Here is a 14,017-nt window from a genome sequence, read left to right on the forward strand (position 1 = left end):
GCCCTTCCTCCATTAGAAATTGCCTTGGGCATACATACTCCTCTGTATTCACAACTTCCCACTTCAACCCCAAAAGCCTCAGCTTCACATTTCTACCGTGAATTGGCTCTACCCCGGAGCCTCAGCACCTCAAAACAAAACCCCAATTTCGAGCCAAATTGTTAGTTTTACCTTTTGTGTCAAGAGCTAACTTTGATATGTTAAAAACTAAGTAAAATCCACTTACTCAATCCAAAACAGGCATTAAAAAGAAAAACCCCAAATGCTCTCTTGTATCCATTTTAAGAGTAGGATTGGCGCTTTCCGCTATTACCTGAGTCCTGGTCTATCACCCCAGGGAGAGCTTGCCAATCCTGCACTTTCCCAGGGTGGAAAGGCTGCAGTGGGGTTAAGGATAAGGCTCCTTGGGCCTACCTTCTCCCATGCCTCTACATTTACCTTTCCGGCACCTTTCCTTCCTCAGAAAAGCATGGACATGTTAAAAGATCAATACGGAGTCTTTTTTTCTTCTAGACTCAGTACAGCACATCTTCTCATTCTAAAGATCAATACAGAGTCTTCTTTCTTCTAGACTAAGTATGGCACATCTTCTCAATCTAAGTTCTGTACTATCCACCCACTTACCCTACTTATTCTCTATAGGGGGGTCTGCAGCACCCTACGGTGGAGTCCTATCCGTCCCGAGTGCGGGGCGGGGGCGGGGGGGGCTTACCTAGGGGAATCCTGTTCCAAGGGTTCCCAAAGGTGTGGACGGAGTCGGCGAAAACTATCCACCCTCTTCCTATGGTGGAGTCCTATCCGTCCCGAGTGCAGGGGCCTTACCTAGGGGAATCCTGTTCGGCCTGTCCGGGCGCCATATGCTGGGGGCCAGCCCCAGCGGTCCAGGGGTTCCCAAAGGTGTGGACGGAGTCGGCGAAGAACGTTTTACACGGAGACAGTGTTCAGAACTCTCTAGCTTTCCTTAGTCTCCGTGGATCTTCCCTGTGCCTGGCTGAGGCCACAGAGAGAGACCCCAAGGCAAGCTGAGCCTTTATTTTATAGTGAGAGGTAAACAAGGTAGTGGTTTCTAGAGTTACACAGTTCTTGTGAGTTTCACTTGTTTTGACCATAGTTACACTTCCTGCACTTCCCTCAGCCCATTAGCTTCCCAGGTAAGATCTAGAGAGCCTCATAAGGTCAAGCCTAATTATGCTAAGACAATTCCCTCTAAGCTGGGAATTGTTTGTGACTTTGCCCATAGGTCAGTCCGAGCCTTAACCCTATATCAGCTCCCCACACTCCTGCACGCCCCACACTGGGAATCAAGCCTGCAACCCGAGCATGTGCCCTCATGGTTCATAGGTTGACGCTCAACCACTGAGCCATGCCAGCTGGGCTCTTTTAATTTTAAATCATTCTATATATTTGATTTTTTTCTTTATAATGGCATATAAGATATTAATATAAGAAGCATATTCCTAGCTTTCTGAATATTTCTTTTTAAATACTCATTCTTCTTGGAGAGGGATAGAGTTAGAAACATCGATGAGAGAGAAACATTGATCAGCTGCCTCTTGCACACCTCCTACTGGGGATATGCCCGCAACCAAGGTACATGCCCTTGACAGGAATCGAACCTGGGACCTCTCGGTCCGGAGGCCGACGCTCTATCCACTGAGCCAAACCGGTTAGGGCACTTTCTGAATATTAAGTAACTTTTAAAAAGGGGTACTTGCTAGTGAGGAGCCCCAAAATGCTGAGTAAAGGTTTATTCCAATGTTAGAGTGATACTCCCAAAACAGTAATTTGGGCACTTTTGACAGCCTTATATGAGTCAGTATTACTGAGTGGAATATTAAAGAAAAATAAGAAAATGGCTTGTTGGCTCTCAGAGGGGAGATTATTTAAAAAATAAAAACAAAGTACAAAAGCAGAACACTAAGGTAGGGAATGGGGGAGGAAGGAAGCCTGAGAATGATGCATTTATTTGTAAAGGTCTGAGTGGGGAAACAGATGGAAACTTTGAACGGTTAGATTCTCAAAACATTGAAAGCAAACATCCCAATTCATATTTTAAAAGTTTTAAATTTCATTGATAAGTGTTTAAATAAATTTTTGCCCAGGTAAGTCCTAAATATTTGTCTTGTAATAATGCTCATGGAAAAGATTTATGCAAATCTGTGACCAATTTATTATGTGAAAAAATTCATATCACATATTTTACCTGTCTACAAGTAGAGTATCACTTGTTATAATTAAAATATCCAGGCAATCTTCCAGTTCCTTGTTAGAGTCTCTTGTCTGAACTAGACTCATCAGCAAACAGAGCTTGAGAAAATTGTAAGTCCCGGGAGGAACAATGTGTGATGCAAAGATATTGGCAAGTATTGCTGTAAACTTCCAGCATGAGCTGGAAGTCAAAGAGAGGAGACACCTGAAATTGTCGCTAATTCCTGAAGGAACTGAAAGTAAATAATAACATGTTTAAAAGGGTTTTAAAACAAGAAAATGACATGATAGATGTCTAATTCTATTTATCTAAATTATCACCAGATTACAGTTATTGTAATGATGCCATATTAAAATTCTTATAGATAACATGATGATTGGAGGTCTCTCTGGTCTATCATTTCTATCCCACGAAAGGAAGCAGTCACCCCAAGTGTCCACAGAGATTGGTGGCGGGGTGCAAGCAAATTCTTCATTCCTTTCCTTTTAAGACCTATCTGAGCAAAGCCAGATCACAGGGCTCCTGTATTACAGTGTTTGCTTCTGTATTTCTATGTTTGACTAAAAAGCAGAATGGGAAATATTTGACGGTTGCTGTTAAAAGGGCAGATTTATTCTCTAGTATTTTGAAAGCATTGTACTATACTATATGGTAACATTATAGACCTCCACTTCCTCACTCTGTCCAACTCCCGCAAGTTGGACAGGATGAATGATTTAATCGAAATGGTCAGTTTTGGAAGAATAGCTGTGCATGTATAACCTAGTCACTTTCTCCTTCCTTTTGGGCTATGTGGGAACCATGCCAGAGTCACAGGATAGCCAAGGCTAATTAGAGTGTGGAGGCCTTGTTGATAGTACACCAGATGGCCAAGGCCACTCTAAACATGGGAACCTTAATCAGAGTGTTCAAGACTAAGATACCATATGCAGGTGCAAGGCCACAGTGATCTCACAGTACACTGTGCACGCCTGCCTTTCTGTAGCCAAAATGATTGATGTAACTGTTGACTAGAGGTCTCTTTTGTCTAAGTCCGTGGTCAGCAAACTGTGGCTCGCGAGCCACATGCGGCTCTTTGACCCCTTGAGTGTGGCTCTTCCTAAGCCTTAGGAGTACCCTAATTAAGTTAATAACAATGTACCTACCTATATATATAGTTTAAAAAATTTGGCTCTCAAAAGAAATTTCAATCGTTGTACTGTTGATATTTGGCTCTGTTGACTAGTGAGTTTGCCGACCACTGGTCTAAGTGATATAATACATGTTCACCAGCCACAGTGTACTGGGGAGAAGCTGAGGCAGGCTCAGAGGATGTAGCTCCTATGTGTGCAGGAAAGCCTGGAGAGGCTGGGGAAGCTGCTGAGGCAGAGAGCTCAGTTGCCGTGGTGAGTCTAGGGGCAGCGTGCAGCTGCTCAGATAATAACCGTGAGTACAGAGATTGATGCTGCTTTGTGAGAAAGATGTATTTGGTTTATCAGCTGGTGTGCGGCTACCTGTATGGGACTTTGCTGTGAAGGACTGCTTTGTCTGATGGCTATATGGCCACTGGCTTCTATATGAAAGACTCATTCTTATACACCCACAACTTCTCATGGCTTCACCTGGCGTCCAAGAAGGTCCAGCCTCTGGCAGAGGGGTTTGGCCCGGACACTTAGTGCAATGGGCAGGGTTTGAGAAGGAACCTGCCCCCACAGTTGGCGTAGTCAAGCAGAATTTAGAATATATGAACTCAGGGCACCTGTGCTGAACTGTGCTCTAGCTGTGCTCTGACAGGCTAACATCAAAGAGCAATGATTTCTTCTACTCACCCCTGACCATGGACCAAGGAAGGCTGCCTTAGTGTAGCTTTTACCACAGTTGAGTGGTTAAATTTGCCTAATTCTGGAGTTCAGTATGAGAAAGCATACTTTTCCACCTACATATAAGTCATGTTCTGCTACTAAATCAATAAATCTTGAAACACCTCACAGCAGAAAACATTTAAAAGATCACTAAAATGTCCATTGTGCATTAGTGCCTTTCTTTCTTCAACATTTTAATTTTATTAAGAAACTTTCTCTTCAAGATAAGCAGAGGTATCTAGAATCAACTTGCATTTAAAGTCTACTTAGGTCTCTATTATTGCAGATGGTTATCTAGGGATTCTTTAAAAAATCTAACTCTATTAAAAAATTAACTAGCCCTTGCTACATTTAAATATTTGTGTGCCAAGTTAAAAGAGGTCTGCTCTCCACTTTTGTTTACCTAATGCTTAATTATATTGAAATTGCTAAAGAAATTGTAAGATAGCTGATATTTTGACCCCCATCTGCCTTTCTCTTTTGTCTTATATCTCAATTGGTTCAGAATTCAAATGAGAAAAAAGGATGATAGTTTATTGGGCTCTCTCAGATCACAAGCTAAGATCTAGCTAGTTAAGGCTAGAAAATAAATGTTAGGGTAGAAAAACCTTTTGACTAATCTCTAACTCTTGGTACCCTGAAATATTTTTCTCATTGCTAATTATAAAAACAACAACACCAAAAGCAAAATAAGATTTAGCTAAAAAAAAAAAAAAAGGAGATTTCATATGGGAAAGGTTCTACATTATCCCATTTTATTTCCTTCATAGCATTTATTATCTGAAATTGTCTTATTGATTAGTTTACAGGTTTACTGTCTACCATCTGATTTCAGAGTATGAACCTTAACTATCCTATCACAACTGTATCCCTCATGCTTAGAAGAGTGCCCAGCACACAGGCAGCCAATACTTATTCCTAAACAAATGGATTTAAATTTAAATATTTGTTAATATATGATACTAACACTTTCCTTACCTTTTGGATTGCAAAAAGTGATGCTGTTTGCCTCTATACAGACAGAAGTTTGTAAAGTTTTTACACAGGTTGGAATTCCAATAATTTTATACTCATTTCCTATACTCATTTTATTCACCAATTCATCTAAAATTATTAAACGCAAAAGAAAATGTGTTCACTAAATGAAACGTGTACATGATCATATGGTTCAAAGATCTAGAACTAGTAACAATTCAGTAGTTGAATTAGTTGTAAAGGATGCTATTGTTTAGTATAATATCCATATAGAATGGCATTAATTATGCAAATTGAGGCAATTTTATTGCTGATAAATTTTGACACTTATAGACAATGATGAACTAACTTCAAGAAGCATGTTACATAGTAACTAGGTAGTCTACTATATATGGTCAAAAGGAAAAACAAGATCATTCTACTTAAGATAAAATATTTTAACATTAAATGACAAGAAATGTTAATAAAAATAACCTTATAAATAATACTTTTATTAGGGGAGAAAATAATTTTAAAAGGTACTATTACTGTCTATGTAATACAGGCAAGGTACTTTTCTATACATTACCCAACTGTAAAGTGTAAGATTGATACTGTCATCCCCACTTTATATATGAAGAAACTGAGAGGTTAAGTGCCTTGCACAAAGCTAAAGTCACTCTTCTTAAAGGACAGAGTTCTAAAATTACCAAAACTGAAATTCACATCTAGGTCTGCCTATCTCCAAAGTCTACCCTCTTGCATTATACTAGATTCCTCTCTCATACTTACATATTGGGCAAAATTTTTGCACAAGTTCAAAAACGTCATTTAAAAAAACATACACCGAAAATCTTGATCTTCCATTACACAGTTAGAAGTTGGGTAGCTGTAAAGCTAGGAAAGACAGGTTTATAAGGCAAAACAAGGTTTAACTTCTCTCTATGAGGAAGATCAAATAGTGATCATCATTTTTATCCTTTTCTCTCTTGCTCTTTTTTTTTTTTTTTTTTAAGTTCCAGAGAGCATACTGGTGTACCCTGTAGACCTGGAAAAGAAGACTCAGGCTCAAGAATTGAGAAAATAAAAACTTCAAATCAACCAACCAAACTAGCAACAACTAAATCAGCAGTTCTCATCAACCTGTGGGTCGAGACCACTTCGGGCGTTGAATGACCCTTTCACAGGGGTCGCCTAAGACCATCAGAAAACACATATATAATTACATATTGTTTTTGTGATTAATCACTATGCTTTAATTATGTTCAATTTGTAACAATGAAAATACATCCTGCATATCAGATATTTACATTATTATTCATAACAGTAGCAAAATTACAGTTATGAAGTAGCAACGAAAATAATGTTATGGTTGGGGGTCACCACAACATGAGGAACTGTATTAAAGGGTCACAGCATTAGGAAGGTTGAGAACCGCTGAATTAAATGATACAGAAAATAATGAAAGGAAAATAAAAATGAATAGTTTTTCAATTGTGTCATGGAATCTTAGAGTTTGATGGATGTGTCCTGAAGTCAAGGAAAGGTCAAGATGAAGGCAAGGAGTCTAGGAAGTGGTTATCTCTTCTGATTTGAACCCCAAAAAGTCAAACTTTATTCACGTAATTTTAAAAAATTTATTTAGGGTCTATGTAAGAATTTATTTGAAGAAAGGGTTTTCTACTAAAATATAAGCTGGATAGCCACTTATATTTATACTAGAGGCCTGGTGCATGAAAATTCATGCACTTGGGGGGGGTGTCCCTCAGCCAGGCCTGTGCCCTCTCCCAGTCCAGGATCCCTCAGGGGATGTCCACCTGCCAGCTTAGGCCTGCTCCCTGGGGCATCGGGCCTAAGCCATCAGTCGGACATCCTTAGCGCTGCCATGGAGGCAGGAGAGGCTCCCGCCACCGCTGCTGCGCTTGCAGCCATCAGCCCAGCTTGTGGCTGAGCAAAGCTCCCGCTGTGGGAGTGCATTGACCACCAGGGGGCAGCTACTGCATTAAGCGTCTGCCCCCTGGTGGTAAGTGAGCATCACAGTGACCAGTCGATCCTGATTGTTTGGCTGTTAGGGTCAATTTGCATATTACCCTTTCATTATATAGGATATTGTAATATATGGATTATATGTAATATATAATACTATATAATAGAATGAAGTGTTATCCTATATAATAAAGAGGTAATATGAAAATTGACCCTCACGTGTAACACCATCACAAGATGGCTGCACCCACAGCGGAGGTGGGGTTCCCATAACGAGCGATCAGCAGGGACCTGAGGCCAGGCCCCCCACCCAGCGGGGCTTGATGGGGGACCTCAGGCCCTGCCCTCCACCTGGCGGGGCTTGACAGGGGATATCAAGGCGTGCCCCCCGCCCCGGCCCGGGCTGGGGGACCTCAGGCCGCACTCCCCACCTGGCACCGGGCTGGGGGACCTAAAGCTGCGCCCCCTGCCTGGCGGGGCTTGACGGGGGTGGGGCCTGCCGGGTCTGGGTCTCATGCGATTTTGAGGAGCACGTGGGTGGGCGGGGACTTGACTCTGGGTCCTGCGGCATGCCCCAGACTCTGATAGGAGGAAGATTTTCATATACATTTTACTAATTTTCTTTCATCTCTGACACTTCTATTATAGAGAAAGGGCAAATAGCAGTATTAAAATATTTCCTCTAAATTAATTCCCTTTTAATGTGCACAAATTTCATGCACTGGGCCACTAATAAGCATATATTTTGAAACTGTAATGCCTGAGTTTGAATTACAGCTGTGCCATGTACTAACTGTATGATCTTACGTGCAGTAAAAAACCAAAGTCCCTACCCTCATGAAGCCTATATTCTAAAATAGTAACTCCGATATTTACATAGGACACACACAGAATGATGGGAGATCATTCCCATAAATAAAATAATCACGACCTTGAGCCTTAGTATAGTGCTGCGACATAGCAAGTCCTAATATCTTTTTAAGTGAATGTTGTATAACTAAATGAATAATTGACATAAAGTTAAATATGACTCTTTAAAACACTCAAGAATAAGATGACCTATTATTTTTAATCTATAGCAGTCTCCCCTTACCTGTGGGGTATACATTCCAAGATCCCCCAGGGGATGCCTAAAAGTACAGATAGTACCAAACCCTATATATACTGTTTTTTTCCTATACATACATACCTATGATAAAGTTTAATTTATGAATTCTTCACAGTAAGAGATTAACAACAATACTACTAATAAAATAGAACAATTATAACAATATAAGTAAAAGTTAAGTGAATGTGGCATTATTATGTAAAATAAGGGTTACTTACTTGAACACAAGCACTGTGATACCTTGACAGTTGATATGATAACCTCAATTGCTACTAAGTGACAAACAGGCAGGGAGCGTGTACAACATGGAGACACTGGACAAAGGGATGATTCGCATCCCGGGAGATTTTATCATGCTACTTAGAATAGTGTGCAATTTAAAACTTACAAATTGTTTATTTCTGGAATTTTCCACTTAATATTTTCAGACCATGGTTGACCACAGGTAACTGAAACCATGGAAAGTGAAACCATGGATAAAGGGGGACAACTGTGTAGAAGTGCCACTTATAATGTAAAAGCACAAGTAACTCAATCACATATTTTATATATTTTATAGCAACTTGCTTTTAGCTCAAATAGAACTTACCTCTTAGGAAAATTGTAAGAGATTGAAACCTAAATGGCTGGGTATTAGAATATCCTTGAAAAGCATGAAGTGCCTTTGCAGTAATTATTTCAACTATCTGTTTATCTTAACGCAAAGAGCAAAAAAAGAATGTTATTAGAATATTATTCAACTTAATTTCCACATTAAAATATTAGACACTACATTGAAAATTAAAATTACAAATGTAAAAGCGTTTTTTACCACCAAGCACTCTAAATTTTCTGTCTTCTTGAAGTGAAGAAGAACACAGATTACATAAAAAGTCATTTCTTACTGTTGCAGATTCTGTAGCACCAGGCGCATGCACTCTTATATACTGAAATCCTGAAAAGAAGAGAACAGAAGTAAGCTAAATTTGCTTTTGGATTTAGCTATCCATTTTCAGTTCTTTAAAATTAATCTAATTCAAAGTATAATTAATTCAATTTTGCACGTGGGTTCAGAACAGTTCAATTAACATTTATTGATGGTTATTTCTTGCCAAACACTGTGCTAAGACACTGGTGTATGGATACTTAACCACACAATTTCAATAGGAGGCATTAAGAAACATAATTTCAGTATGTATTATTCATTTACAGAGAGAAGAGAGGAGGGCAACCCACCCAATTGAGAGATGAGGATGAATGGAAAAGATGTCCTGGAGGACTAAAGTGAAGTTAAGCCAAAGGGTTGAGAGAGGATATTGCATGGAGCGGGAACAGCATGAACAAACACTTATGAAACAATGTGAGAACAAGTACTTCAGCAATACAAGAGCACCTGTTAAATTGGTGTACAAGAGGGGGAAAATGAATGCATTTCAACTTATAAACACTGAGAGACACCAAATTTTCTAACATGCTTTCTACTCTGTGAATGTTTTAGAACTAATTGTAAACATGATTTAGGATTAAACAATAAATTGCTTAATGTTTTGATTTTACATTTTAATATTTACCTTTTGAAAGAGGGCATGCTTCATCTGAACAAAGAAATCTTGCTCCTTGTGTATACTTGGTTACAGTTGTCATTGCAATCACAATCCCTTGCATCATATAAAATCTTTGAGATGTATAATCAAGTCGAAACTCACAAAAATTAAGACTATAACTTGGCAGAGAAGGTAAATGTGTTAACTTCAGCACGATATTAATCTAATAAGGACATAAAAATTGTATTAATAAAAACTGCAGATCCAATTGGACTTGCATTATAATGTATGTATATTTGTAGGATAAATCAAGTAAATGATTTGTTAGTGTTATTAGAAACCAAAATTTTAAACATAAATGATATTTAAATATATAATTAAAGATGCAAAACCCTTAAAATCTTACATTTTAATTGGAAATATCATTTTTAACTAATATTTTTCCCTAAAAAATACACATTTCCTGGATATAGCCACTGAAAAGATATAAAACATTTCTACTGCCCAGATTGTGATTGCTAAATATAATTTATCACTAAAAGGAACCAGAGCTCCTAGGGAGAAATGGCTGATTCCAGGTCTGGGGCAGAAAATATACCAGATGGACCTGGTACATCTCCTTGTGCTAGAAACCAAGGGAGCTCTAAAAAACTAATGAGTCCTAGCTGGTTTGGCTCAGTGGATAGAACGTCGGCCTGTGGACTGAAGGGTCCCAGGTTCGATTCCTGTCAAGGGCACATGCCCGGGTTGCGGGCTCGATCCCCAGTAGGGGACATGCAGGAGGCAGCCAATCAATGATTCTCTTATCATTGATGTTTCTATCTCTCTCTCCCTCTCCTTTTCTCTCTGAAATCAATAAAAATATATTTAAAAACACACACACAAAACAAAAACAAACAAACAAACAAACCAAAAAACCAACTAATGGGATGGCCCTGGCTGGGTAGCTCAGTTGGTTAGAGCATCGTTCTGATATGCCAAGGTTGCAGGTTTGATCCTGGTCAGGGCACATAAGGATCAACCAATGAATGCATAAATAAGTGGAACAACAAATCAATGTCCCCCCCCCCCCCATTTCTTCTCTAAAATCAATCAATTAAAAAACAACAACTAATGGGATGGGCCCAAAGGGATAGGAGCAAACTTTAAGGGATACCCAACGACCAAAGGTAGGATAATAAAAGCATCAAAAAGAATGACAAAGATTCATTGAAAGATATCAGATATACTTAAAAATTCATGAGTTCCTCACAATTATTTTCAAAAAAGAACAAAAACAAAAATAATTATTGGTCATCATTAGAGGCTAGATTTCAACTCATTACTCTGATAATTCATAAATGGAAATAATCAAATATTTATTCTGCCTTTCTTGTACAAATTGTATTTCAGGGTAACCAAGAGATGATGAAAGAAAACTTCTATTATAGAATAATTTCAGTTAATACATTCTGAAGGATGCTAAAGTAGAAAAATCACAATTTGCAATCTTAATGAAATAATAGATTCTAGGTAATGATCATCAATGGCTGCAAAAACCTTTAGGTGGAAGTTGATAGGGAAACTGTATGTTGCAGGGATCTGGCTGACATCACCTGAACTCACTGATGAATTGTGGCATTGCTAAAATGGGACAACAGGTCGCAGAGTTCTCCTAATGAAGTGTAATATGAACTATGAAACTAACTATGATGTATTGTTGTCAAAATGAGTTGAATCTGAATCTAAGCAAGCCTTTAGAGCCAACTTCTATTTTCCAGATATATGGGGTATAGGGGGACAAGTCAAATACCACAAGATCATATCAGTTAAATATAGATTATGAGACATTTTACAGAACAATTAACTAGTTTCTTTAAAAATTCAATGGTATAAAAAGGGAGGGGGAGAAAAATGGCTCTAGACTAAGAGAGATTTAGTGAGATGTAAAAACCTATTATAATGTGTAGACTTTTGCTTTGACCCTGTTTTGAACAAATTAACTGTGAGACATTCTTGAGGCCCCAACTGGGTAAATTTAAATACAGACCGAATATTATAATGATACCAAGAAATTATTGCTATTTTTATAAGAGGTGGTAATGTCACTGTGGTTATATAAGAAAAATGTCCACAATTTTTAGAGGTTGATACTAAACTATGTAGGGGTGAAATACAGAGTATCCGGGACTTGTTTTAAAATATTTTGGAAAACATGTTGATGATGCAGGCATAGCAAAATATTATAAACTATTAAATCTGAGTGATAGATATATGCAGGTTTGTCATATTAGTCCCTTTATTTTGGGGTGTGTTTAAAATATTATCAAAATGTTTAATGTTATAAGTGATAATACAGGAAACAAAGAAGCGTATGTAAGATATTCTATTAAACTTAGAAAATTTTATTTTAATAAACAAAAAAGAATATAAAATATTTATTTCAAGTCATTTTAAAAGTATTGTATATGTATTTTCTTTGCTTAATTGAACTAAAACTTACTTGAGTTTCAGTCTGTAATTGTCCAATTAATGAGAGAGTCTTAACAGCAATAAAACAGACCTGTGATTTCAAACAAAAAAAAAGTTACCAAAAATTTCATGTGGCATAAAATTACTTCTTTTTTTAACTTACTGATTGAAAAACTTCAGCAGCTTTTACAGGATGATGTAAAATGTGATTTCCAAGTTCAGCATCTAATTCAACAATATCAGAGGGGTTTATTAAAATATTGAATCGATAGACAGCATAACTTTGTTTTGAATCTGTAAAAATATACAAATATAAAAATGAGGATAGTCATATGTAGGTATTTATTTTAAAGTTTCTAAAATAAAGTTACCTTTGCTAAACATACCATTGTAGTATTTGCAATCATTTATAAACGTTTGGAGCCCTCCACTTCTGTCAAGATAGATAAGGGCTGCCTCTTTCATTTTTAGATTTGACATTTTCTCCTCTTTAATGATTCTTCTCTGTTACTAATTGATTAAACCACAATGGCTGGTAAAGACTACAGATGAGAACACCTAGAAATAAAATTAATTAAAATGTACATTGAAGACCTCTAATAAAACTTTACAAGCTATGCAACTTAAAATTGACAGTGAGATAAAACAACATAAAATTTCCAACTTTAAGAAATCCCTATCCAAAGGGAAACAAAACTGTGTTTTCTTTTGCCAAATCACATGTTTATCAACACTACGTTATAAGGGTCTCTACAAGATTGCAAACTTAATTATTTCTTACAAACTTAATTATTTCTTTCTTCAAACGTCTCTTTACAAAGTAGGTATTCAAAAAATGCTGCCTGAAATAAGTATTAGATGATGAGGTTCTCTTGAAGGTGTTGTTTAAAAAAAAAAATGAAAGTGGCAAAAGTTATTCCATAAATTCAATCTAAGTTACAAAGTGTAGTTAACCTACAAAATCTGAGAACTTGGTACTAGACCCAGCATTTCCAGGCTGCTAGGGGAAAATCAAAATGAAAGAGTTGTATCAGATGATAAAACTTCTTCTGGCTTTAAATCTTCAATACTGACCAACATAAAACATTAAATCATAGTAACAAGAGTGGAGTATGTAAAATTCATTTAAAGAACAGCAAACATAATTGGAAACAATATCTGTCAATACTTGTGTTAGGTGATTAAGAGTGGATCCTGTGTTCAAGTTGTTGTCAATTTAGAGAAGTCAGAAATAATGACCATCACATTTATTCAATATTAAATACGTATTGGGCATTTGCTATTTATTGGATACCAGACTGTCCTAGGCACTGGGGATACAAATGAGTAAAAGATGTTTTTAGACCTACTACTTGGAGTTTAGGCCACTTTTCAAAGAAAAGTAACTGAGACTGTCCTTTCCGCTATTACGTAGGGGGAAACTTCAGAGTCCATTTCTCTGTGGCCATAGTTCCTATAATATATCTTAAAGCGTATGCTGTGTTCAGGGCAATACATGTGTGCTTCATTAGGACATAAGATTTCTGGGGCTGAAAGAAGGGAGGCTATCTATAATCATAAAAGCATGATATGCAAATTGATCGAACGGCCAAACAGCAAAACAACTATCCAGACGACCTTCTGGACGAAGCCGGGGCTGCGAGGGCCGAGCCCCTTGCACAAATTTCGTGCACCGGGCCTCTAGTCCTATATAATAAAAGCCTAATATGCTAAGTGTCTGGTCGTCCGTTCAACCAATCAAAGCATAATATGCTAATGACATGCTAAGGCCACCCAATCACTGGCTATGACCTGCACTGACCACCAGGGGACAGATGCACCAACCGGTAGGTTAGCTTGCTGCTGGGGTCCAGCTGATGGGGACTGAACAAGATGGGCTGGACACGCTCTGGAGTCCTCCTGCGGTCCCTCCCTGGCTGGCCAACCTCCCGCATCCCTGATCCTG

At 37.9% G+C, this 14,017-nt stretch overlaps 1 protein-coding gene across 1 annotated transcript in view; it reads right to left on the reverse strand.

Annotated features, from left to right (window-relative positions):
• The window catches only part of MCMDC2 (minichromosome maintenance domain containing 2), a 36,162-nt gene extending 23,543 nt beyond the window's left edge, over nucleotides 1–12,619 (reverse strand). The window contains exons 1-8 of the mRNA XM_023755436.1: nucleotides 12,459–12,619; nucleotides 12,236–12,366; nucleotides 12,104–12,163; nucleotides 9,649–9,844; nucleotides 8,910–9,032; nucleotides 8,688–8,792; nucleotides 5,029–5,154; nucleotides 2,204–2,441 (exon numbers count right to left, since the gene is read on the reverse strand). Coding sequence (XP_023611204.1) covers nucleotides 2,204–2,441; nucleotides 5,029–5,154; nucleotides 8,688–8,792; nucleotides 8,910–9,032; nucleotides 9,649–9,844; nucleotides 12,104–12,163; nucleotides 12,236–12,366; nucleotides 12,459–12,552 — 1,073 coding nt within the window. The 5' untranslated portion in view covers nucleotides 12,553–12,619. The remainder of the gene's footprint in view (nucleotides 1–2,203; nucleotides 2,442–5,028; nucleotides 5,155–8,687; nucleotides 8,793–8,909; nucleotides 9,033–9,648; nucleotides 9,845–12,103; nucleotides 12,164–12,235; nucleotides 12,367–12,458) is intronic.
• Between the last annotated feature and the right edge of the window lie 1,398 nt (nucleotides 12,620–14,017).

The sequence above is a fragment of the Myotis lucifugus genome, unplaced genomic scaffold (assembly GCF_000147115.1).
Source record: "Myotis lucifugus unplaced genomic scaffold, Myoluc2.0 scaffold_77, whole genome shotgun sequence".
Taxonomy (NCBI): domain Eukaryota; kingdom Metazoa; phylum Chordata; class Mammalia; order Chiroptera; family Vespertilionidae; genus Myotis; species Myotis lucifugus.